General features: G+C 43.0%; 1 protein-coding gene across 13 annotated transcripts in view; it reads right to left on the bottom strand.

Moving 5' to 3' along the window:
* The window catches only part of GREB1 (growth regulating estrogen receptor binding 1), an 86,564-nt gene that overhangs the window by 39,192 nt on the left and 20,831 nt on the right, over positions 1-26,541 (bottom strand). For 9 of the 13 annotated variants that reach the window (XM_053381002.1, XM_053381010.1, XM_053381014.1 and 6 more), the window contains 3 exons: positions 15,490-15,685; positions 10,509-10,637; positions 7,238-7,414 (listed from right to left, as the gene is read on the bottom strand). In XM_053381002.1, the coding sequence (XP_053236977.1) occupies positions 7,238-7,414; positions 10,509-10,637; positions 15,490-15,646 (463 nt within the window). In that variant the 5' untranslated portion in view covers positions 15,647-15,685. Of the gene's footprint in view, positions 1-7,237; positions 7,415-10,508; positions 10,638-15,489; positions 15,686-20,483; positions 20,597-21,862; positions 21,884-26,541 lie in introns of those variants that run through there. The other 4 variants (XM_053381008.1, XM_053381007.1, XM_053381009.1 and 1 more) reach the window with 4 other exon arrangements.

The following is a 26,541-nucleotide window of genomic DNA, read 5'->3' as shown; positions in this document are numbered from 1 at the left end:
AGGGAGGCACATTCCTGTTTCTCCTCAGATGGCATGTTGGGGCACCCTTGGAATAATAGGACAGTGCTTGGTTCTGCATGGCAGGCAAAAAGCCTCTAATGCTCTTCTAGCAGGAAAAGAGAATGAATCCTTGATATTTTCCCACCCTGGTTCTTCATTTCCCCCCGGAGAATTTTACCAAGCCTTCCTACAAGTGAGCATGGAGATAAACCGTGCAAACGCAGCTCTCTGGCAAAAGGGAGGAAGATGATAAGAGACAAGAGCTGCACTGTTTATACGTCAGGACTTTCCTCAAGAGAGTAGAAGTAAAAAAAAAAAGGAAAAATAAGGAGGCCTTCTGGGGGAGAAGGGCAGGGAAACAATGGCAGGAGGAGGGTGTCCGGTTTATAGAGCGCCGTCCCTGGAGAAACAACAACAAGCAGTCTTATGGCACCTTAAAGACTAAGAAGTTTACTACAGCATAAACCTTTGTGAATGGGCGCTCACTTCATCAGATACATAAAATGTAATCCTCAGGTGGCAGCTATGATCTTTAAATTGCCACAGGACGCTGCAACCGACTCCACAGAATATCCTCTCAGCAAGATAGGGATGTACCCACTAGGTTAATAAACCACTGTTTTCATCCAGACTTTTCATTATTCTAATACAGAGTGGCAAACCCGTGATCCTCCGGGATGCTGTTGGACTACAACTCCCACCATCCCTGACCATTGGTCAGGCTGGTTGGGCATGAAGGAAGGTGGAATCCAACAACATCTGGAGGGCCACAGGTTACCCATCCCTAATTAATTTCTAATTTTGATCAGCCATTACTGAAAAATATTATCCCTTGTTGACCCTCGCCTTTCTTTCATTCTAAAGAACTGTATTAATAGGTTTGCAAGATTTAGAAGTTTATGAATGTTATTGTTGCAAAAAGCTTGGGAGGCTGTTATGTGGAGGCAACAAAACAAACAGGAAAGGGGTCTCAGCGCCCCATGCAGAGCGCGGCAATATTTTCTGTCTTAATGTATGGCACTGATTTAGAGATTCATAGGACGTGTGTTTCCTAAAAGTACCGTGAAAAGCTTCGGAGAGGAAGTTCTCTCACATTGATGAACAAAGATTACTTAATAGCTAGAATACTTGCACCTCGCAGGGAGAGGGTGCCAATATTTTGCATAAGAAGGCTAGACAGAATGGTGTTTTTTTAAAAAAAGAAGAAGAAGAAACCTCCAATATGACCAACTCAAGTAAGTCATGGAGGCAAGCAAGCTGGAACCACCAAAGCAACCTTCTAAACAAAATCAATAAACGGACTTGATTTATGCCCCACAGGCATTTCACTAGCTTGTCATGAATATGAAACAGAAGTCAAAGAGGCTACTAAGGAAATTACTAAATGCACAGATATGTTTCCTTCCGAGCCTATATATGCCCTGTGGGCATCTCCACAGACAGTGGTGGAGCCAGCTCAGAAATGCTCAGGAAACCATTTAAGACACTTTTGGATGGGGTGCATTTCCCTTTTGTGAACAGTTTCCTTCAAGGTTATCAAACGAGATTAAGGAAGAAACAGGGTCCCCTGCTTTATGAAAACAAATGGATGGAAAGAGAGAGAGAGAGGAAGAGAGAGAGAGAGAGGAAGAGAGCCATACCAAAGTAGATAAATAAAATTTGATTCCATCAATTTACAAATATTGAGCTTATTTGCAGGCAGGGCTTGATCTGAAGCCAAGCTTACCAAGCCTATTCCAGCTGAAGGATGTCTTAAAGAAAATCCTGATAACTTCCGAGTTGGCTCAGCAGTACCTGTTAGGGTCTATATAGGAGTCAATGAGCTCAGTTGTTCCACTGCAAGAACTCTGCCCTGAGATTTATAAATGGTTGTGTGTGTTTTTAAGAGCATCTCTGAATATCTGCAGAACTTATTTCCTCACCCATTTATTGATTTGATTACATTTATCTCCCACTTCACTGAATTCCAGGGGGTCACAACTAGATGACCCTTTGGGTCCCATCCAGCTCTAGAGTTCTATGGTTCTATTATCTATGACTATCACCAAAGTGCAGGGGTGGAATGACTGGACATTCAAGTCGGGTCTGATACTTGTCATTTCCTCCTTTCAAAAATGATGGCTAGGAAATATCAAGAAAATGCTTTTCACTTAGAATTTGAATTTTTGAAATCTCCATTCCAAATTCCAAATCATTCATGGATTGGGCAGAATTCATTCTCTTGGTCTCAATTATGTAAAATGGGGATATAATGACGGTCTTCCTCAAAGAGGTGGCCGTGAGAACAAAGGATGTATGCAACAGTTTGCCAACTACCATTTTCCTTCAAGTGCCTCAAATACAGGTGCATCTATGCAAAATTCAGCAGCATTTTTTATTGTTATCAGTACTCTGGGTGCTTCCAGGTAGATGTTTATTGTGGGATCAGTGCTGCTCTTGCATGCAAGTTTCTTTGCAGAGTCTGCACAATGTCCTCGGCATTAAAATGTCACTATCCCCACCCCGATTTAATCAAGATTTAACCTCCCTAAGGAAAAATCAATAAGTTAATAACTCTATCTGTTTGCAGTAGCTAAAAAAAACTATTTTCAATATGAAGCACCCATCTGGAAGCATATTATAGTCCTCCCTAATCTATAGGCCAGGATTGGGAAAATTCTGGTCTGAGGGCGTAATCAGGCCTGGGATAAATCCCAATATGACCCGCGAGGCCAGATCCCCCAAGCTACAAACACCTGATGTCATCTGTAACATCAGGTGGCAGACAGGTGGCAGACAGCTACCAATGCACAATAGGGAGCCTTGAAGTGCATTCTCAACTATGTATTGACAAGGGAGGCTCGCTGTCACTGCCAATCAGCTAACTGGTAGTGAGGCAAGCCAGCTGGGATTGGCTATGCTATGGAGTTTTGCCCGGGGTACTCCACAGCACAGGCAATCCCAACCCCACTTGGCTGGGATTGGATTCTTCTTTTTAGTGCAGCTTGCGGTGCTACAAAGGGAAAACGGGTCATCTGCCATCGTAGTGATGTCAGACAATTGAGAGGTGGGCAGACCAAAGCCCACTGGTCAAAATGGCCCAATAAGAGTAGAGAAACAAGGATCCCACCCAACAACCAGCTTCTGTTCCTCTACTCTACTCTACTCTACTCTACTCTACTCTAAAGCAGCATGGCCCAGTTTATTAATCCACTTTACTTATTCCACACTGCTTTAGCAGGCTGGATGGACTGTGAAATGAATTCCTACCATCCAGATCAAAGGCGGATCTAGGGGAGTGCAACCAATTCAGTTGCACTGGGCGTGGGGCTTCTGGGGTGCTGCAGAAGGCCAAAACCGTGACATCCAACGGAAGGCAAAATTCACCACTGGATTATGGCATCACACAGGGCGCCACTGAAATCTGAGACGCCAAGGTCCACCACTGTCCAGATTCCAGAGCAACACAATCAGAGAGTGACAGAGACCAAAGCACACCATGCTATGAATCACCAATTTCAATAATACGGACATTTCTTGTTGTGCAAGCAATTTGAGATGTGGGTCAGTTCACACACACAAGCATACATCCCTCGAGGCAGGCATTATTATATCCCATGTGACCATCCTTGTGTAGTGCATGTCACTGTGGTCTGCAGCAACAAGAGGAAGCAAGAGAAATTAGGAATCCTTGAAGTTGTTGAGCTTTGAAAATTCAGTCACAAGTTGCTGAGATCTAAACTCCCCAGAAAGATATGTGGGCTGAAACTTCGTCATCCGCCAGCTTTTGCTCTCCCTAAATTTTTCAATATGGTTATTAGATCAAATACATGAAAATTCTTCCAGAAATCAAATATCTCTGGGGGAGATAAAGGAATTGGAGATGTAAATGCAAATTTTCATTATGATAACTCTTAGGTAAAGGTAATGGGGACCCCTGACCATTAGGTCCAGTCGTGGCTGACTCTGGGGTTGTGGCGCTCATCTCACTTTACTGGCCAAGGGAGCCGGCATACAGCTTCTGGGTCATGTGGCCAGCATGACTAAGCCACTTCTGGCAAACCAGAGCAGCACACGGAAATGCCGTTTACCTTCCCACCAGAGAGGTACCTATTTATCTACTTGAAGTTTGACATGCTTTCGAACTGCTAGGTTGGCAGCAGCAGGGACCGAGCAATGGGAGCTCACCCCGTCGCGGGGATTCGAACCGCCGACCTTCTGATCGGCAAGTCCTAGGCTCTGTGGTTTAACCCACAGCGCCACCCGTTAATGCAGAAATAAGCTGGAACAGAGTTATGGATGAGCACATGTGAAAATGTCACAGATGGAAATAGACTGACTGTTCCATCCCTGCTGCTATGCATCTGATATGGCATTGTTCTCTTGTGTGCGGTCAGACTGCCACAAGGAAATGCTCGTGTCATCATAACATCATTGCTTGGTCCCCTAAGGACAACTGAAATATCCTAGTCACAAATATTACATATGCACCTTGATGAAGAAGGTACGCATTATCAAGGAAACATGTAAAGATGCACCTTCAGATGTTTTATACAGAACTGACTTTGAAGATTTGCTACTAGACAGAATCATGCATTTTAAAAGCAGAAAGCAAAGCACAAGAAACTTGCCACCAGAAATTCTGCCAGCACAAGGGGAACCTCTGCTTCAGTTGGTGCTGAAACATAATTTTAAATGTTTAGAAATGAACACAGAAATAACTTGAAGGGCAATAATCCAACGTTTTAGCTGCACACAAAAGCATTGCAAATAACTGCTAAACCTGATCCTTTTGTGTATTGACTTAGAAGACACACCACTGCGTTCAACGGAGCTTACTCCCAAGTGAGTGTGCACAGGATTGTAGGCTTAGCGTTATTATTACCAAATGTTTCTTACTACTTTTCCCCCCTCTTCTGGTTTAGCGTGCAATTAACACATATACTACTTCCTCTGTGTTAACAGCCTTAGGAACCTTAGGCTGTTAATAGCGCAAGCCATGAATGGGCTGAGTGGTTCAACATTGCTGCTTGTATCTTTAAAATGACAACGCACCACAAATTTACAGCCCTTTTAATTCCTTTACGGTCGCAGGCCAATTGTACTGTGACCCATCAAAGTCAGCAAGATCTCATGGCAAGACACATTATTGCCAGATGAAGTTATATACTCCACCGCTTCTCACAAAGCTGGTTGTAAACTCAGATCCCAAATTTATTTATACTGGGCTCACATTGCATCCTTTTGATTTTTATGGGCATCGCTTTGTAGCTCCTTGTTGCCTGGCAATATTGTTAGGAGCAACCCTAACAGCAAATGCATTTACTCTCAAATACATAAGAATTCAATATGGTGCGGAACACCATATGTGAAGCTCTCAAGAACTGTGTGTGACAGAGCACAAAGTAATTAGAGTTTCTTCAAAGTTAAACACCAGGCCTAACTAGTAGCTTGGGAAAATGTTATTTAATTGCCTTGTTTAGCGCTCATCACACTTTTTTTCCTCCCCAGAGTTTGTTTTGTACCAAGATCCTAACCCACTCACACTAATTCTAGCACAGTAGACAATCATCTTTTCATCCATCACATGTGTATCTCACTTTTCCTTCCAGTTGCTTAGAGCAGCCTATGTAAGATTAACACTGTCTCTTCTCCTCACAGATCAGTAAAGTACGTTGGGTAAAAGAGAGTGAGAGGATGACCCAAAGTCACCCTTCACAACTAGTTCAAGTCCAAGAGCAAGGCTGCATACACACCACACATTTTAAGGCATATATTCTGCCCCCAAAGAAGGCTGGAAACTGTAGCTTATGCCTCAGAGAGCTACGATTTCCAGCACACTTAACTAACCAGTTCCCATAACTCTTTCTCTTGTTAGGGGATGTGCTTTAAATTTAGGGCATGCACACAGCCCTAGATTCAATCTACGCCACAAAGGCCCTAAACAGGTCTGCCATATTTCCAAGGTACTATAATTAGAATTGCAGTTATGGGGCATGAGTGTTGAATAGTTGGTGCAGCTAGGACTGGACCTCAGGGAGCCACAGCTCAGAGGCTCTCTCCCAGTAGAACTACTCAGGGAGAGGGTGAGTGGGAATTTGAACCTGAGTTTCCCTGGTCCTAACCCATACTCTAACCACTACAACCCACCGGATAGGGGTTTTAGATAAACCACAGAGCCTAGGACTTGCCGATCAGAAGGTTGGCGGTTCGAATCCCCGGAACGGGGTGAGCTCCCGTTGCTCAGTCCCTCCTCCTGCCAACCTAGCAGTTCGAAAGCATGTCAAAGTGCAAGTAGATAAATAGGTACTGCTCTGGCGGGAAGGTAAACAGCATTTCCGTGCACTGCTCTGGTTCGCCAGAAGCTGGCCACATGACCCGGAAGCTGTACGCTGGCTCCCTTGGCCAATAAAGCGAGATGAGCGCCGTAACCCCAGAGTCGGCCACGACTGGACCTAATGGTCAGGGGTCCCCTTTACCTATATATATATATATATATCTCATAAAGAAGGTGATGAGACTGAGAAAGCAGCAGGGAGTAGTGTTGCTATATGTCCAGCATTTCCCAGGCATATCCTGGATTTGTCCGTCAAAAACAGTGTCCTGACAGAATTTCTGAGGATCGGTTAAAATGTTCAGGGAAACCTAGGCATATGGAAACCCATGTCAGAAAAAAAACCATTTGTGTCCAGATTTTCACTTTTAGAAATATGACAACCCTAGGGAGCCTCTGTTTCTGTGCAGCCAGCTTCACTAATGGGTTGCTATCACAAACCACATCTCAAAAGAGAAGAGGAACAGGTTGTATATCAACACAAGATGAGATCAAAGACAGCTGGCATTGGAAATGTCCATAAATGGCCTAGTAATTCAAGGTGTCGCCTGAGCAACTGTAAATGCAAACTGATCTGACAATGATTATAACCTTGGATTGGATTAAAGGTAACGCGGCATCTGCAAAATAGAGGTTCACTCCGTACCTTTCCTTAAGCTCAGCCACCTGCACAGAAGGTTAAATCGTTCCAAAACAAGGACGAATACCAGGAATCAAAATGAGATGGGGCTAATCTTGTCATTTCTCCCTGACAACAGAAACTGGAAACCTTGGCTCTCCAGAAATGGTTTATCTCCAACTCCCATCAGTTCCAGTCAACATGGCAGTAGTCAAGGATGATGGCAGTCAATAATCCCACAAAATCTTACGAGGGCCACAGGGTCCTTGACTTACAGCAATGCTGTGATCACAGCCGCCACTTACCTAGCAAGGCATTGCGCCCCTGGTCATCAGGCAGAAATCTCTTATCTACGGCACACACTAAAAGGTGATCCGGTAAGTTTGGTGACTTGGCGCCAACCAGTAGAAACCCTGAAGGCACTTCAATTGGGTCGTTTGAAACCGATGCTAATCTCAAATCTTTACCAGCCTGGCAGAAACCTGGAGGAGGAAAAACAACAGCACTATTTTAGTCAAATCATATACCGTAGGTTATGTATGAACTGGTGGAATAAATTTGAAATTTTTGAAAAGAAAAAAAAGAAAAGACAATAGCCAAGGTGTTTTAAAGAAATAAATTCTTCTCGGAACTGTGGGTCCAGGATAAAATTAATAAATCCCCACTGAATATGCACGGTTGCATCTACATATCTCTCATTACAGTCATACCTCAGGTTGAAGTAGCTTCGGGATGAATATTTTCAGGTTGCGCTCCGTGGCGACCCGGAAGTAACAGAGAGCATTACTTCTGGGTTTCGCCGCTCACGCATGCGCAGACGCTCAAAATGACGTCACACGCATGCGCGGAAGCAGCGAAACACGACCCGCGCACGCGCAGTTGCATCTTACATTCACTTCAGGATGCGAACGGGGCTCCAGAACGGATCCTGTTCGCATCCAGAGGTACCACTGTATTTTGATTCAAATGTGTAAAGGGGTGAGGGATTGATGCAGAAGTACGGACAGCAAAACTGCCTAAGCTGTACAAGTTCAGAAACAATCGCATTCTTTCCTTACAATGTAACACAGCAGAATAAATTAACAAACGAGAGGGGAATATTGGCATATGCATTTTTAAAGGAAAATGGCTCCAATAATGAAGTGTGTGTGATGTGGGAATAGAAACCCAGCCAGATGGGTGGGGTATTATTATTATTATTATTATTATTATTATTATTATTATTATGGACTCTGGTCACCCAGAGAGACGGGTGGACAGTTGCTACGAAGGAAATTCTGGATTATATTGTCTGAAGATTTGTGCATCACCTTTTGCAAAACAGTAAGCAGGAAGTGGTAATCCGGTTAATATAAGCAAATTCAGCATTCCAAAGTGGGTAAAAAGCTGCAGTGGTGAAAGTACATGGGAAGGACAATGGCAAGGATGAGGGACACACTAAGCGGCATTTGTCCAAACATATGCAAGGGCCATCACAGGAAAGTTAGTACCCAGTTAATGAGGAGCTAAATTTCACACAGAGAAACCAGGAAATGGAGCAACAACCGAGAGACAATAATTGGCGAGACATTGGAATGAGGCAGAAGCCAAACCAACGGCATGTGCTCTTTTCGGTGCCAGATTGCACAAAAAAGGAGCTGCTACAGACATGCCCTGAAGCACATCCTTTTAAAAAAAAAAGAAAGAAAAGAAATTAGTACACATGGATACTAGATATCTCAATAAATAGCAAAGTGCAAGTGACAACATAAACATGGGACTTCAGTAGGCTAGCCAGTCTCAGGACTCAGTCTAAGGTGGCACAACATAAACATGGGACTTCAGTAGGCTAGCCAGTCTCAGGACTCAGTCTAAGGTGGCACAACATAAACATGGGACTTCAGTAGGCTAGCCAGTCTCAGGACTCAGTCTAAGGTGGCACAACATAAACATGGGACTTCAGTAGGCTAGCCAGTCTCAGGACTCAGTCTAAGGTGGCACAACATAAACATGGGACTTCAGTAGGCTAGCCAGTCTCAGGACTCAGTCTAAGGTGGCACAACATAAACATGGGACTTCAGTAGGCTAGCCAGTCTCAGGACTCAGTCTAAGGTGGCAATGTATCCTATTTTACAGTCCTCTTAGCTGAAGAGCTGTCAGGTCTAATTCCAGTTTAAAGATGAAGAACCATAAGAAGAGAGAACCAGGAATTGCCCATCAAAAGGGAGCCCCTGGGCAGCAAACCAATCAGGCGCATAGGTTACCTGCTCAGTCTTCTTCACTGTGGTGAGATGTATTGTATTTCTATTTAAATTGTTTAAAGTAATTATTTCTAAATTTGCATCTGTGCATATAAATTAACATGTGCAGTTTTATATGCAACTCAGGGCTTCTACTTTTTGCAGTGTACATGTGGCATCCCGTCCAGAAGGAGCTAAGTAATTTTCAAGTCAAAAAGGTGGACATTGAATTAATTGGAAATAAAGACTACTCTTTCACTTTATAGAAAACAACTCTGGTATGCAAATGCTCATTAAAAACGAATATCTGAGCTTACCATTCAAAATACCCTAAATTTCTCTGTACATCATCCATAGATGTTCTGGAATGTGCCATTCTGAGTCATGTTTTGCTAACAATTATACAATAGTATCTCCATTCTCAAACTGTAAAAATCTCTGTTCGGATTAATACTTTCTTTAGAAGTTGTAATAATACCAAACATTTTAAAACAAGCTGACCCAAACAGATTAAAAGCAATCCACAATTATTATCATTTCCCCCAAAATCTTATTATCCTAAAGGTAATTTTTCATGCAAAATTCAATCTGCAAAGTTCATTGTGACATCCTATTTTTCACTGAGGAATTCTGAGCAGTACCATTTCAGACTTCAGGTGGGGGCTCACATAACTGAATGTTCCTTCATAAATAAAACTCTAAGTGCTACTCTGTTAAGTGAAAATCAGGGTGTAAATAGAAGACAAATGTGATAATCTCGGGGAGAAGATTAGACTAGAACCACTCTCTCTGACTTTGCTATGTGGAGAAATAAATGCACAGCAAGACATTCAATCATGGGGGCTTCCACTTGCAGTCCCAAATAGCACAGCCTAAACATCAACTAGGCCTCAGAATTAAGCATGGATCCCAGTGAAAGCAGCAGAAATGACGCAGTCCTGATTAGTTTAAGTCCACGACTGAATGTAGCCATGCCTAAGGCTTGCTGGATTGAACTCTTAGGTTTCATTCTGTGTGAAAGGATCAACTCTCAGTCAGGCGTGCCAACTCTGTGGGGCTGAAGCCTCTACAGCCCTCCGCCATGTCCACTGGAAGAGGGCTCAGCATCCCCAATCTTGAGGGAGCAGAGAAGGCCTAAGGGAATGTCACCCGGATGTGGTGTGGCCTGGCGGGATGTTGGCCTGGCGGGATGTCAGCCCGGGCGCAACCTGGCCGGCCTCTCCTGATGCAACAGTCGTCATGTGCACACGCAATGCTGGGTGCAACTCGGCGCATGTGCTCTCAGTCATCGGTGTGAAGAAGCCGCTTCATCTGCGTGCACCTCTAAACGTGCCACCCGGCTGTATGAATTTCTTACCGTCAGTAGTGCAACCACCTTCAGGAGGCGGCTTCATCTGATAAGTGATAGGGGGGCTGCTTGATTCTGAACTTTCCTCCTCTTCCTCTTCTTCCTCCTCATCTTCCTCATTATCCACTCTGTTGCCTGCTAAAAGGTATCGTGAGCACAGTCACCAGAGGTCAGGTAAATGGTGCATTCAGATGAGAGGAAATAACGTTTCTCCCCCTTTATCAGTGAGAGCTGTTTCGCAAATTCAGCCGCAGGTACCAAGCTTCAAATACGGAAGTGAGGACTGCGCTGAGTTAATGAGCTAAACAGTAGCTTCCGACTTTACAGAAAAGCAGGTAAATAAAGGGAACAGGTGTGAATTTGGTGTAAGAGAAGAAAAGCACCCACAGCACTTTCCGGAATAATAAGTCACTCAACTCACAACAAATAACATGTGAACTGCCTCCACCAAGAGACACAGCATGTTCAGGTGACATGAAAGTGGCCTGTGACTTTTGAACCATGGTGACTGTCTCACAGACACAAGGAATCAAGTCAAGCTGCAGTTGTGGAGTGACAAACGTGCTTGTGTGAACTCACAAGCATCCCAAGGGGGCGGGGGCAAATCCACCAACTTCCCACCTAAGGTTCTTGTGAACTGGTCCACTATATCTTGTCCTATACGATTTACCTGATCTAGTGGAGCAGGACTAAGAAACACAGAGTCCAACAGAACCCTGCTTCCCTCATCCCCACACCAGTGCAAGATCATAGGTACATGCGCGGGCAGAATGAGGGGGTGCCAAAAGGAATGGGAGATCTTGGGCGTGTTTCCCATATCCTCTTCCAGCCCTGTCCTCCATTTGCCACGCAAGTTGCTTGTGCAATAATTCCATGGCACTGAGAGAGGAGAACTGTCTGGGGATATTATTTTATTATTTATTTCATAAAAGTGACATACCGTGTGATTGTTTTTTTAAAGGAAGAAAACCTTCTAGCGGTTTAGAAAAAAAGCTAAAACAAGAAACTCAATAAAAATTTACAACAGTCCTTTAACATGCAAAAGTTAAAATGCTAAATCAGATTAAAAAACATCTCAACTTCCCAAGCATGCTAGTTAAAGTAAAGGTAAAGGGACCCCTGACCATTAGGGCCGGTCGTGACCGACTCTGGGGTTGCGGCGCTCATCTCGCTTTATTGGCCAAGGGAGCCGGCGTACAGCTTCCGGGTCATGTGACCAGCATGACTAAGCCGCTTCTGGCAAACCAGAGCAGCGCACGGAAACGCCGTTTACCTTCCCGCCAGAGCGGTACCTATTTATCTACTTGCACTTTGATGTGCTTTCAAACTTCTAGGTTGGCAGGAGCAGGGACTGAGCAACGGGAGCTCACCCCGTCGCGGGGATTCGAACCGCCGACCTTCTGATTGGCAAGTCCTAGGCTCTGTGGTTTAACCCACAGCGCCACCTGCGTCCCTTTAAGCATGCTAGTTAAAGGTAAAGGTACCCCTGCCCGTACGGGCCAGTCTTGACAGACTCTAGGGTTGTGCGCCCATCTCACTCAAGAGGCCGGGGGGCAGCGCTGTCCGGAGACACTTCCGGGTCACGTGGCCAGCGTGACATCGCTGCTCTGGCGAGCCAGAGCCGTACACGGAAACGCCGTTTACCTTCCCGCTAGTAAGCGGTCCCTATTTATCTACTTGCACCTGGAGGTGCTTTCGAACTGCTAGGTTGGCAGGCGCTGGGACCAAGCAACAGGAGCGCACCCCGCCGCGGGGATTCGAACCGCCGACCTTTCGATCGGCAAGCCCTAGGCGCTGAGGCTTTTACCCACAGCGCCACCCGCGTCCCAAGGGTAGTTAGGCTTGTCTAAATGTAAATGTTTTTAGCAGGCACTGAAAAGAGTGCAGTGAAGGTGCCTGCTTGATATCAATAGGCAGGGAGTTTCAAAAGTCTAGGTGCTGCAACATTAAATGATTGTGAAGTTCCCATTCACTATAATGAACGCTTGCACTGCTTACACTCACATTGGGGGATGTGAGGGATGAGGACAATTGCACGGCACTGGATCAAGGCCCTCAAATACTCAAGATGTATGCAAACTATGATTTTGAGATGCCTTTGGTGTGTTCATAGTGCCAGCTTAAACCAATATTTGTAGATCAGCTCTTCAAAACTTCAATATACATGCACAACCCTTTAAAGGGCAGTCATTATAAAAGCATGATTATTTTTGTCCAGAGCTGCATTAAGCTCTACATGCTTTGAGGCACTGAGCAAACTGGGCCAGATTCAGATGACAAATAAAACCTTGCTTAATATATTCAGTTAGGTTACAGCTATTGATGTGTTAAGTGTTTGAATTAAACATAAGGCATACATTAAGCATGAATAAAGCACACGTTCGATATAAGCCACAGAGAATTTAGTTAACTTGGTACGAAGCAGTCACATAAATTTTGACTACATGCCGAAAGGAAAACGGCAGGAAAATCTATGGAAATAACACAGCTGTCCAGCAAAAGCATCCAAGCAAAGATCACAACCACTCTGAACATCAGTTGTTTTGCTGAGCAGCGTAATGCAAAAGAAAGACATTGCCTGCGGTCTGAAGTCTAGGAGTGCCCTTTTGTTCCAACGGTTTTGCCTGAAAAGGCTCAGAAGCAGACTTCATGGCAAACAACGATGACAAGCACTAGTCTATTTTATTATTGCACTTTCAGCCTGCAATCATATAAATAAAATAGGCAGACTACAGAGGAAATTGTTGGGAGAATATAAACAAATACTGCCTCTCCGTTAACTACGCAATTTTTAATTTATTGTGTCTGTTTTCAAGAGGGCAAGAACACATCCCCTCTCGGCCAATGAAATAAATGGTTAGCTAATGAGAATAAAATCGGTCCAGATATTGATTTTTGTGTTAGGCTGCGTATACAGGCACACCAAAAATCACCTGGCTACAGCGTGGACCTCTCAAAAGCACTAGAATCCAACAGTAGAGTTGGAAGGGACCTTGAGGATCATCTAGTCCAACCCCCTGGGCTATGGAGCTGTTCCATACGGGGACTGAACCTGCAACCTTGGTGTTATCGGCACCATGCTCTAACCAACTGAGCTATCTCACCCAGCTATCTGCTTTTTAAAAATGTTGGATACGCCCAAACTCCGTTCCTGAAACTCTTCTGTGATTGCCCCTAGACTCTGCCCATCTACCAGAAGTTTTCATTTCAAGAATTGGCAGTATTTTAAGTCCAACTGATTTCAATAAGAATTAAACATGTGCTTAAATCCCTTCCAGTGAAATCAATGGTTTTCTAAATTACTTTTATGGCTGGGTTGTTCTCATTATTATTTTGCTCAAGGTTATTACTCCTAGCTACAAGCATTAACTGTCTTCTGGCCCTTTAATAATGAGAAGATGATAAGGTGGGACTAGGAAGTCCACTACGCTATTCCACATAGCGGTGCCCTGGCATTTTGTGGACATTTTATTTTATAATTTTAAAAACTATTTGTGAAGTATGAACACTTCCTTCCCCCCTCTCATGGAAGGGCACATTTTGCAACCCCCTTGTTATTTTTGGTAAAAGAAATAGCAAACGGCCTCCCCTTTGGAAGCAAGGCTATTCCCATATTGCACCTCAATAGGATATCGTTCTCCAGCCACACAATAGCAATTAGGCAGTATTAAAGCTAATGGGCAATTTATACACATTTTAAATGAAATAATTAAATATTTTTTCTGCCCTGTCGGCGTGCATGCTTTTTAAAATAAAATAATAATAATAATAATAATAATAATAATAATAATAATAATCTGGATAAACGCACTTAGTTCTTGCTAATTATATATATAAACACACACACACAAAGAACACCAGGATTAGGACCCAGCGATTTGTTAAATCCATTAACAAGTGTGAAAAGAGTTCTTTTGTTTTAAAACAAAGACCATGTTCTGGCAGCATCTTCTCCCAGTTGATGTCATAACCCACTTTTGTGACATCAGACTTTGTTGAAATCTAAGGTTCATGAAATCTAAGGTTTTCCATGTGGGGAGCAAGCAGTGGGAGCAGATGGACACTTAAACAATGGTGATTTTTTTTTCATGCAAATGAAAAAGCCCTTGTTCAACTTGGAAGAAAGGAAGGAGAGAGGGAAATATGTGTGCAATGGCCACAGATTTGTTCCTAAATAGGGTTTTTCCATAGGTGGTGAGTAGCTATATCGTTCAAAACTATTTGAATAATATTTCAATTACGTTTCAATGCAATTGCCTAAAGACCCCGCCATATTGCATTGATAATTATTCTTTCCATGCCGTAATTAGACTGCTTTGAAAGGAAGTGTGCTCATGAAAAGAAGATACAAAGGAAATGCCCTTCAAGCCAATAAAGAGAGACCAGCAATTAACAGGAGGAAATAGTTGCACCAGAAGAATAATGATGCCTGCATACTGTCAGATCCACAGAGGTTCCTGAAGTTTAGCAGTAAAACAAGTTGGCTTGGTGGGTGGTGAAGTGATTCCAGTGACTTTGCTTGGGGGATAGGAATATCATGCTTGAACGCTTATTTATTCATCATTTAATCAACTTTCTGTTCCACCCTTCCTCCCAAAGCAGCCAAGGACAGCAAACAATAAAACAGCAACCACCGCAACAAATAATAATTTAAAAAATTAAAAGCAATCAAATATCATTTCAAGGTTGCCAGAAACAGTTATTTTCCAGCCATCAAATGCCTAGGTGAACAGGAAGGTTTTTTATTTAAAATTCCAGTGTTAATAACGAGGGAGAAAGATGCCCCTAACCAAGGAGGACATTCCATAAATGGGAAACCACCACCAACGAGGCTCCGTTGCAGGTCAACACCAACCAGGCAGCACCCAGTGGCGGCTCTGCCAACTTTGTGTTGGTTGAGGACTGAATATTCAGGATGATCTCTTGATCATTCAAAACAAAACAGGCTCAATTTCTACTTGAATAAAAATGTCAAATCAACGTTTCTTACCTTCTAGAGAGGAAAGGTGCTGTTCGGCTTCTAAATACAGCTGTGAAAAAACCGGCCTAGGAACTAAATTATTGGACCGGAGAGAAGCCTCGATAGAATTATGCAGCACTTCTTCAAAGCGTGTGGTCTTGAGCTGCCCAGCATAAGAATTCCCCATCTTCTTTGCAGTTTGAGGAGGGCTTGTTTTATTTATTTACTATTCCACATGAAACAAGAAAGAGAAAGAGAAGAGAGGAAAATCAAGTTTTGTCCTCACAAGCTAAGGAAACCACTCAGAATGCCAAAGAGGCATCTATCCATGAGTTTGACATTGTTCTTGACAGGGCAAAGATGATGGGCAGTTGGCAGCACTCACTGAGCAGATCCTGCAGGTAAATGACAGGAAGTTACATAACTTATAGCTTACATAAAAATAAGAAGCACAACATCATTAAAAAAAAATACTAATGGAAGATGTAAATGTAATTACTCTGACAGGCTCAAAAGGGCATAGCAGCAGCAATCAAAACATTTAAACTGAAACAGATTTGTAAAAGGACTTTTGTCTGGTGCCAGAAAGATACAACACATGCACCGGACCAGGTGAACTTCCCTAGGAAAGCAATGCCAAAGAAAGGAGGCTACCGCAAATAATGCCCTCTCTCTGATCACCTCTTGCCTTACCTCAGAGGGTGAGAGTACTCAGAAAAAAATGCAAGCTGATGTCGGAGTCAGTTCCACTGAATTCAGTGGGGATTTACTTCTGGGTGAATCAAGATGCCAGATTTAACCTCCCGTTGCTTAAAGCAGTGTTTCCTAGACTTGGGTCTCCAGCTGCTTTTGGACATCATCCCTAGCTAGCAGGACCGGTGGTCAGGGATGATGGAAACTGCAGTTCGGAAACAGCTGGAGATCCAAGTTTGGGAAACAATGGATTAAAGTCAGACTTTGCAGACTTTGCAGAGGCATCATTTAATTGTGTCCAGTTTCTTTGTGGAATATATATCCCACCTCCCTCAAGGCATCGTCTGATGACAGCCATATATCAAGGGATGACTCACATCTCTGAAGGAGCCATTCCAATATTGAACCCCACAGGCAAGACTTGTCATGCTGCCTCACATCAGCTCAAAACATAAGGCTTGCCAAGGAAGCTGGCCCACCCATTCATACACAGAGTTCACAGGTGATGAATGATTGAGCGATGAGCAATTGGCTGGCGTGCACATATGTTTGTGCAGAGCACCCTGAGACACAGATTAATGCCTGCTGGCTTTAATTTCCTGTTGCACTTTCTTCAGGCTTAGGGGGTTCCTAACAATAAAAACAAAATATAGTACACCCAAGCATCTGATTATCTGACATATTATTTTGCTGTTTGGAAAAATGAGCAGGGCACTGGCACAGCGGAGCAAATAAAAAACAAAAAAATCCCTATTTCTAACCATACGAGATGGTTGCTTGCATTTATACTGTGGAAGCTAAGGTCTCGAAAGCGCTTGCAAATCTCTTGTCACCAGTATTGGGTGACAGCTACAAGCTGGTGACCCTGAATGTGCTAAGTGAGTAATAAAATAGGCAACAGGAAGCTTGACGTGCTGGGCCTCGTTTTCTTGTGCTATTGAACTCTTCTAGATCTGCTGCTGTGCAGACTGATGCCTTTCAGTCGCTCACAAACACAAGGGGGTGGCACAGGTTTCAAATGTCTGTGAAATTCCAAACAATGATCAGAAAAAATACTGGCAGGCTCTGTTAAGAGGCTCCATGTTAACAGGAAGTGAGAAGGGAGGGTGGTCAGGTCTGCAACCTAACGTCTGATGACAGAACCCTATCATGATGCTATTCACTGCATTTTATTTTTTTTAAGAATTCTACAAAGAGAAAGAAAGAGAGAGCTTGAAGAGCAATTTAAATTGATCCCTGCATTGCAGGGGGTTGGGCTAGATGACCCTTGGGTTCCCTTCCAGTTCTACAATTCTATCACTTAGTGAAGGGGATAGGAAATGAAAACTGCACTGGAGCTCATCAGCAACTCAAAGAATAAATCTACCCTTCAAAAAAGCAGTTTAGGATAATACACCAGAGATCACACAATATTATTTTGCAGGCATGAAAGTAACTAGCAGAGTAAGTGAAGAACGTGATTTTGCAAGGCGAAGAAAGGGGTTTTGAACTGAAGTTCAAATCAGATTTTGAACCGGTCTCCATGCTGTTCCTAGCAGGCAAGGAAGCCAAATTCAAGTTCAGTCATCACAAAGTTTGGTCACACCCTCATCCACATTTTTAAAGGCAAATTGGATTGCCGTTTTGGGCCACCTCCTCAAGCAATGACTTTCCCCAAATAACCCTGGGAACTTTAGTTTATTAAGGGCGCTGTGAACTGTAGGTCTGTGGTGGATTAGCTACAGTTCCCTGGATTCTTTGGTAGAAGTCACATCGTTTCACTGTATGGCATATATGCGGCCTTACAGTGCAGTTGTAACATACGTAATGCTGAAAACCAGAGTTCACAGATTAGAATCTCAGCCTGAGGGAACATTCTGGTCATATGTAATGTCCTTAATTAGGGGACACGTCTCCTTGCGTTTCTGATAAATGTCCCTTGAAATACAAAGTATGTTTTTTCAAATTATACCAGGAAGCCTAAATAACAGAAAATACCTCCTCTTATGCACACAAACACACACCAAAATAGCAGCAATGCTTCAAAAGCACCCAGCATCAGACACTGTGAATTTTCAAAGTGGAAGCGTTACTAATGCAGAGTGAGCCATCTTTTGCCTTGAAGTGAGGACTGTCAGTTCCCAGACACCCAGCCATTGTGTTTACTCTTTATTTTGTCCCTTGAGTCGTGGAGAACAGCTCCCTAATCAATTGGCTGCAAGTCTGGAACAGAAACAACACTGCAGGCTAACGCCTAATATATGATATGGCAATAAATACATTAGGTAACCGAGCTGCATCCTGTAAGTGTCTTTTTCTTCCTCTCCTACAGGAAACACTGTATTCTAATGCAGATTTCTTCTGCTTCTTAACAGGATCTCATAAACGCTGCAGGTGTTACTTTGGAAATAAAATAACTCCGTTAAGTGTCTCTAGCTCGCAGTTCTCCAGGCAGTGTCTTTTAATGCCTAGCTCAGATCCCAGAGTTTTTGGCTGCCATCCTGCAGCTTGTTTCTGCCCCCCCCCCATCATCCCCTTGCTTCGTCTGCATATTTTGGAAGAACTTAGTGCCTCTGAGTTAACAGACCACAATCAAGCTGCGTCTGAAAGAATGGCAAACTTTAAATAAGTGGAGTTTGTTAGGCAGGAGAGGAAAGCGAAGGAGGCAGTGTTAGCAAATAAAAATAAGGAGGGAATCACTGCAGTTATAGTCCCGAGGAGAAGAGGAGGACTCACTTCCTCAGTAATCTCCTGTGCATACTAGCTTTGGGACTCTACTTTCCCAGAGCTTGGATCCGAGGCAGTTTTCCTAAATTGGTTTTGGCATTCCCCGCATCTGCGAGGTGAATGTAAAATGAGCATTAGCTGGAAAATGTGTGCTCAGGTTAATATCTCCCCCCCCCCCTATTTATAACCTCCAGTTGCACACTATCAAGCTTGACTGCAAGGTGTGGGTTTTATTACATCACTTGCAAAAATGCCCCATCGGCACTGGAGAACATGGGTCACACTCCGTGGGTAGGGTGACATTTTCACATCCCACGGGTTTTAACCATGCGTTGAACCCAACTGGATTTAAGTGTGCTTGGCTTTGGGCGAATGGTGCCCACTAGTTCTTTATATTTAATTTTCAATGTCACGGTGCCTCTTCATGCCCTTAAGACTATATAATGCTAAAATGGACTAGTAAGCCTGGACTCAATACGGTAGGACTTACTACTAATTAAACATACTTTGGATCCCGCTCCGTCTTGATATTGTGATGCTGAGGATCTGTAATTCCAGTGTTACCAATCCAAGGAGCCTGTTCTTTTTCCAACCCACACAAAGGCACAGTTCCTCTGCCTCTGGAAACAGCATCCCAGGAGATTAAATTAAATTAAAATAAGGGAAGATTTGCTGAATAATTGATTAGAATCTGGAATACAGAAAAGGGTGGCATGAGGAAGTCGGAGAAGAAAGGTATAAGAAATTAAGATATGAAATTGTACTTGTTTTTTTGTTTTTTTTTGTTTATGTATTTGTTGTGCTTATTGTATTGTTATGTTATGTTTTTGTGGTTATAAAAAATTCTCTAATAAAAATATTATAAAAAAAAAAGGAAACAGCATCCCAGGTTCCTGGGTGTTACGCTTCTTCACTGGGCAGTTGGTATGGCAACTTCAGTGCAGAGTGTTTGCGTATGCAGGCTTAAAACATAAGGTCAAATTTCATCTAGGCTTTAACAGTGGCTTCTGGAAAGTCACCCTCGGTCTAGACGCCTTTAAAAAAGCATGAGGGAATAACGATGACCTGCCTCAGAGCACGAAGCCCCACAGAGATGTGATCCACACGGGGATAAAACACAGGCTCAAGAGGCAGTGGGAAAGTGAGCTGGGAAGTCCCATTGAACTCAGCAGGGCTTACTTCTTGAGTAGAAAGCCATACAGGGTTGCATTCTCAGTCAACTACAAGGTAGCAACTGGGATAGCATGAGTTTTGGGGGGGGGAACCTGAAATATTAAACATGTGTTTTACTTTATAAGCTCTTAAGGCACATCATAATAACATTAGACCTTTCCTCTAGCGGTGTAGACTAGACTTTTAATAAAGGTCTGGAGGCAGGAGGAGAGGGAGACTCTGCAAATTAGCATTGTGGCAGGCAGGTCTTTACGGGGTGGGGGGGAAACAGAGCATAATCTACACCTGTTAAAAACAAATACATCTTCCTTAAGGAGCACTGAATTGTCTGCCTTTCTGCCTTCCTTCTGTTCTTAGTTTTCTATTAATAACTTGCATACAAATTCAAGATGAGGACCATGCTGATACTAGCTCGATTTAAACACATCACTCCCATAATTTCTAGCACTTACCTTATGACTGCGTATGCTTTTAGCGGCAGCCGGTGTACTGAAATCCAAGTAATCCTACTTCTAAGCAAAGCAAAGGTGACCTTGAGGTATTAGTTCCTCCGACAAGCGCCTTCTGCATCCACAAGGTACATTGATACTGTAAGCATTCCTATTTGAAACTGATTTAGCCATTTCAAACTCCACCCCTACACACACCTCCAATAATCCTGGGAACTGTTTCACTGAGAGAGTGTTGAGATTTCTAGGCTAAGAGGTCCCCAACCCCCTGACAAGACTCCCATTGGCAGGGATGGGAAACAGCAACTGAAGTAGTTTGCTTTTGCAGTTTAGACATAGAATCATAGAATTATAGAATCACAGAATTGTAGAATTGGGAGGGAGCACCAGGGCCATCTTCTCAAAGCATCAGGACCAAGAAGTAGATGGTCACACCTTCCCTAAAAATAAAGTTTTTAAAGTAGCAAAAAATACCCAGGTTTTCGAAACTGGGAAAACATTCCTTTTATAGAGCCAATTGCTCTTGGAAACCTGAAACCAAAATTGTACAAGGACAACGTTGGGGCTTAGAAACAATTTCCTCTGTGTCAGCTTTCATCTTGTTTCATACAAATCTAACTCCAGAAAATGGTTGGTGCAAAAGGAGGGAGCTTTAAAAAAGTAAATAAAATCCAGTAAAGGCATTACTTTCTGAACATGTGTATTGTGAAATGAAAATTCCCCTCAAGCATTCTGTCCTTTGAAAAGCCCGTGTTTCTTTCCTATGACATGAAGCAGAGCTAGAAAGCAAGTAATACTTCTGCGAGCAACGGTTAAAGAGATGTTATAGGAAAGAATATTTGAAACAATGTGCCATTATAACAAGGCAGAAGCGTGAGTATAATCGTAATTCTGAAAAAAAGATGATGGAATTATGAACTTCAATAGCCCATGTAATTAAGTTAAGGATGGGCAGAGGTATCCGCAGGTAGACTATAGGACATTTCCTCAGTAGACTACCTAAAGCTTGCTGGTAGCTGGGATTCCTGAAAATAATGTAGAACTACATAGTCCTTGGTTTAAGTGACAAGCACTTATATTCTCAAGTCAAGAGTGCCCATTCAGGACCACTTAAAATAAAGCAGTTATGTTCAACCACTGAGAAATACCAATTAGGCACTCTCTTACTTAGTGATTTTAGAACACACTGTTGGACCACAGGGATCCGAGTAAAGGAAAAAAGAGAGGCCACAGAAAATTGGGAGTCAGCCCACACCAGGGCTAGATAACGTAGCTCTTCACAATAAATCTCACCTGGGGGGAAAAAATCTCAGTGACACAAGAGGAAGAAATAAGCAAATGTTCCCAACATAACAAAACAACAAAAAAAACATACACTATACCTTACACAGCTGAGGTGTTCAGGCTCCCAGAATTATGTCCCTAAGTCAGCCTCGTGATTTGAATCATCGTGAACTGAGCACTGCCAGAGCACTTGCAAAGGTGGCTGATAGCTGCCAACTCCAGCTCTGCTGGAGTTTGCCTCCCTTTGATTCAGAAGAGAGAGCCTGTCAGCCTGACTGAGTAACCCTCTGGAAACAGTGCAGTGTGTGTGCAACTGAACACTTGGTCAGGTCATCATGACACGAACATTCTTCTGTGACAGCAGAACAGAGGAAGGATTCAAAGCTATCTCTGTTATGTTCTGTGGCCACGACGGAAACAAAATAAGGGCTACACCATAACCCAGCAAGCTGTTCCAGAATCTTGTGGGTCCGATGGGCTAGATGATAAATGGAAGCATCCACCCACCCTAATGTCTTATTAACACTGAAGTGTTTTGCTAGGTCATGTTGCTCCCAGTCAAGTACTTACCAGTCTGTCAGTCTGAGGTACTATTAACGTCAACAGCTCTCCCCCCCCACCCCCCTCCCCAACACAGCCGCTATTCCCTTTTGGAAGGCAGAGGGCTGGACTTTGCACTGTACGGTTTCAAAAAACTAAAACTTCATTGATGCGAGTGTTTGTTTAAAGTGCTCTCTTCTTATAACATGGAGGAAAGGGCTCTCAAGCCAGCTGACGTGTGGATCTGATATATAGTGAGTATCTGGTGTGAGGGAACCTAGGAAGCTTTCTTACACCAAATCAGACCTCTATGTTTTCTCAGCCTTACCTGGGGATGTGCACATGGAAGAACCAGACCTGACACTCACATAAAAGAAAAACCTAATTTGCTTTATTAAATTTATGTACCACCCTTCATCCGAGGATCATAGGGCAGTTTCCAGTATAAAAAGCACAAAAATGCACAGCGTGCAAAGCAAACAAAATAGTAAAACACAAACACACACACAGACACACACCCCAGTTTTAAAGGCCAGTTTGATTTGCCAAAGGCCTGGGAGAAGAGGGCTGTTTTTACCTGGCACCCAAAGGTATGCAATGAAGGTGCCAGCCAAGCCTCCCTGGGGAGAGCATTCCACACACAGGGAGCCACCACAGAAAAGGCTCGTTCTCGTGTTGCCACCCTCCCGGCCTCTTGTGGAGGGGCAAACACAAAGAAGGGCCTCACATGGTGATAGCAGGCTCCAGGTCAGTTCATATGGGGAGAGGTGCTCCTTGAGGGATTGTGGTTCTTGAGCCGTTTATGGCTTTATAGATCAAAACCAGGACTTTGAATTGGGCCCGGAAATTAATTAGCAGCCAGTGCAGCTGGGCCAGGTTTGGTGCTATATGCTCAAAACATCTTGTCCCATTGAACAAGCAGGCTGCTGAATTCTGCACCAGCTAAAGTTTTCAAAGCATCTTCAGAGGCAGCCCCACATATAACATTTTGCAGTAATCTAATCTAGAGGTTACCAAGGAAACCGTTACTTCCTACAGAAATGTCATAACTTTTCATACCACAAATGCTTTCTGTAACTGCTCTCTTCCTGAACTAAGCTGAGCTCATAGTCTTAGTGAAGCGGCCAACCCACACACGAGAATGTTCCTAGAGGCGGCTACACCTTCTGTTCATAATTACGGGGATTTTAATGAACTGGATATTAAGCACTGTAAAGAAAAGTATATTTTAAACACTACGAAGGGACTTTGTCGCTCTGCTGTTCCAATGGATTTTATTTTTGCTACCAATTTTATTGTTTTAATTATTATTTGCATTCTTTGTTGCTTTTGTAAGCCACCTGGGATAAGCAGTTATGAAGGCTGTATATCAATGTGTTGCTTAAATAAATAAAATAATCTTAAGTTACTGATTTGGAATTTTGATTGGTAATTATAGGCAGTTTTCATAACGGTAATGGTAGTAGTAATGAATTGTTTAAAAAAATAGTGTAACCCCCTGTAACGGATGTGGCTGGTAATTTGGGAGAAAATTCAACTCCAGGTGCACCTTTCATTGCAGAATTTACACACAAGTTGACCTATTAACATAGTCCTTCTGGGACATTGCCACCTGTGCAATAATAAACAATGTCCTCCAATTTCAGTCACTTTTTATTTATCGTTTTCTTTCTATCATATAAGCGAAACTGCTTAGACACAAAATATCCCAATATTTTTGCTACTGAAGTGCTTTTTTGTCACAACCAGTGGAAAGTATTGAGGTAAAAAAAAAGTCTGATGGAGTTTTTCAAACAAAACTAATCCAAAGAAACAGTTTTAGAGTCCTTCTGACATCACATGCATGAATTTGCTTTGGGATATTTTACTACTCTGACATACATTGGAATTTGGCTTGGGGTAGTCTATTGTCAAAAATATATATATGCAAGTTTCTTCGTGCTGTTTCTAGTTATGTAGGTTTTCCATAAATATTCTTATGCAAATTACAGTACTTTGCAGCCTTAACAGGAATGAAATGTTGTGTTATTTAGACATTTTTACTGGGCTACTTGTAGAAAATTAAATATGATGTTGTTGTTGTTGTTGCTGCTGCTGCTGTTGTTATTTAAATTTGTATACCACCCTACATCCCTCCATCCGTAGATCTCAGGGCAGTTCACAACACAAAAATCAAAAGATAAAAAACAGATTTCAACTTTGAGACTGTCAGGTTTGCCTAATATTGTATATGCAATTGGCATCCATTCATTGCTAGTCATAAGCTTGTCCAACGGTTAGGGATTAAAAATGCATACATTAACTAGGCAAATTTTACAACAACCCTGTAAAGTAAGCCAGTAGTTCCCAATTAGCTACTGCGAACCCCGTTTTTCAATAGCCAAACCATGGAACACATACTTTTGAAAATGTTGCAGTTGGGAGCCAAGGAGGTAGACCTATATCATCCCACTATTGAAGATAGAGGACTGGGGAGTGGGACAGGAATGAGAAATAATGGGTTACTTAAGGTTGCCACACTGTACACATTTACCTGGGAGTAAGTCCCAGGTGTTTGTTTCTTAATAGAACATGTACAGGATTTCACTGGAGTTGGTGGGAGTTGGAATCCAGGAACATCTGAGGGCCACAGGTTCTGCTCTAAGAGTGACACAGGTAAAAGTAAAGGGACCCATGACCATTAGGTCCAGTCACGGACGACTCTGGGGTTGCGGCGCTCATCTCGCTTTATTGGCCGAGGCAGAAGGCGTACAGCTTCCGGGTCATGTGACCAGCATGACTAAGCCGCTTCTCGTGAGCCAGAGCAGCGCATGGAAACGGCATTTACCTTCCCACTGGAGCGGTACCTATTTATCTACTTGCACTTTGACATGCTTTCGAACTGCTAGGTTGGCAGGAGCAGGGACCGAGCAACAGGAGCTCACCCCATCGCAAGGATTTGAACCGCCGACTTTCTGATCGGCAAGCCCTAGGCTCTGTGGTTTAACCCACAGCACCACCGCGTCCCATGTAAGAGTGACATAAATGCTAATAATTATTACCATGAATCACAGCCCCCACTTTGCACCCCACTCATAAATGATGGGAAATTTCACTGAGCAATCAAAATGTGAGTTGGACTTGCAATTGCGTCACCTATCAAACTTAGTTGTACAAACGTTTCTGTTCTGGCACCATGGCAAACAGAAATGTGGAAGAAAACAAGACAGGCTATTAGTGCCTCTTGCAAATGAATTAGGTGTGTCTCTGTTGCTAAACTTATTTTCAAAACCCTAAAGCAAAGCATACAAGCACTGAAAAAAACCTATAAAAATAAGGTCGTTTTGACCGGGGAAGCAAGAAAAAAAAACCTTATAATTATTGTAACAGACGGTGATGAATCATGCCTAAGCAAATCCTCCCATTCCTTTTCAATAGAATGCATTATTAAACAGACAGATTATTTTACAAATGATGCAGCCTTTGCCAAGAAAGTGGAGCTTGTTTTCATATTGAGATATATGATTGGCATCTGGTGAACTAGAGTATAGCAGGAAAAGCCTATACCCATACAATTTGCATGCTCTGCTCAGATGTTCTAATGACCACAGGAAGTTGGGAGTGAGGCTAGTGAATAATAATAATAATAATAATAATAATAATAATACCACCCTACCCATTTGGCTGGGTTGCCCCATGCATTCCTTGTACAAGCCGCATCAACTGATTTGGGACTGGAAACTTTCCAAAGAGCATCAATAACGCTGTCTAATACACAAGTAATTTCAAATCATCACTAGCATTAGGATGACCACCTTTCACCAAGTCACCTGTACCACAAAGCCTTTCTGAGCGATGAAAAATTGCCCAATTAATTAGCACAGGCCATAATATGATTACAGCCTGGATTAGCTCTGCTGAGAAAGATTCCAGATTCATTTCACCCTTTCTACCCAGTTCCAAACCCTCTCCTTGGGAGAACATAGGAGCATGTGCTAGCAACTGCTGGAAGCTGCCTAGAACCTGAGTCCAGCATCACTTCTGGTGGTGGACATGGAGCTGACAGGTGGGTTCTGGCAACTTCAGGACGGCCAGGATTTTTCTAGCTTTTGGTTTTCTCCTGGGATGGCGAACTGCTGTTTTGGGATCAGTCCAGGTTTTGAAGCTTCTACCTTTCCTAGCCCCACAGTTAGGAGAAGAATAATCAGCATCAGTATTAGAGGACCTGCTTCATAGAAGGTCCCATGTCCTGCCTCTG

Source organism: Podarcis raffonei, chromosome 3 (genome assembly GCF_027172205.1).
Source record: "Podarcis raffonei isolate rPodRaf1 chromosome 3, rPodRaf1.pri, whole genome shotgun sequence".
Lineage (NCBI taxonomy): Eukaryota > Metazoa > Chordata > Lepidosauria > Squamata > Lacertidae > Podarcis > Podarcis raffonei.
The sequence above is the reverse complement of the archived record's forward strand: the minus strand, read 5'-3'. Positions and strand labels throughout refer to the sequence as shown.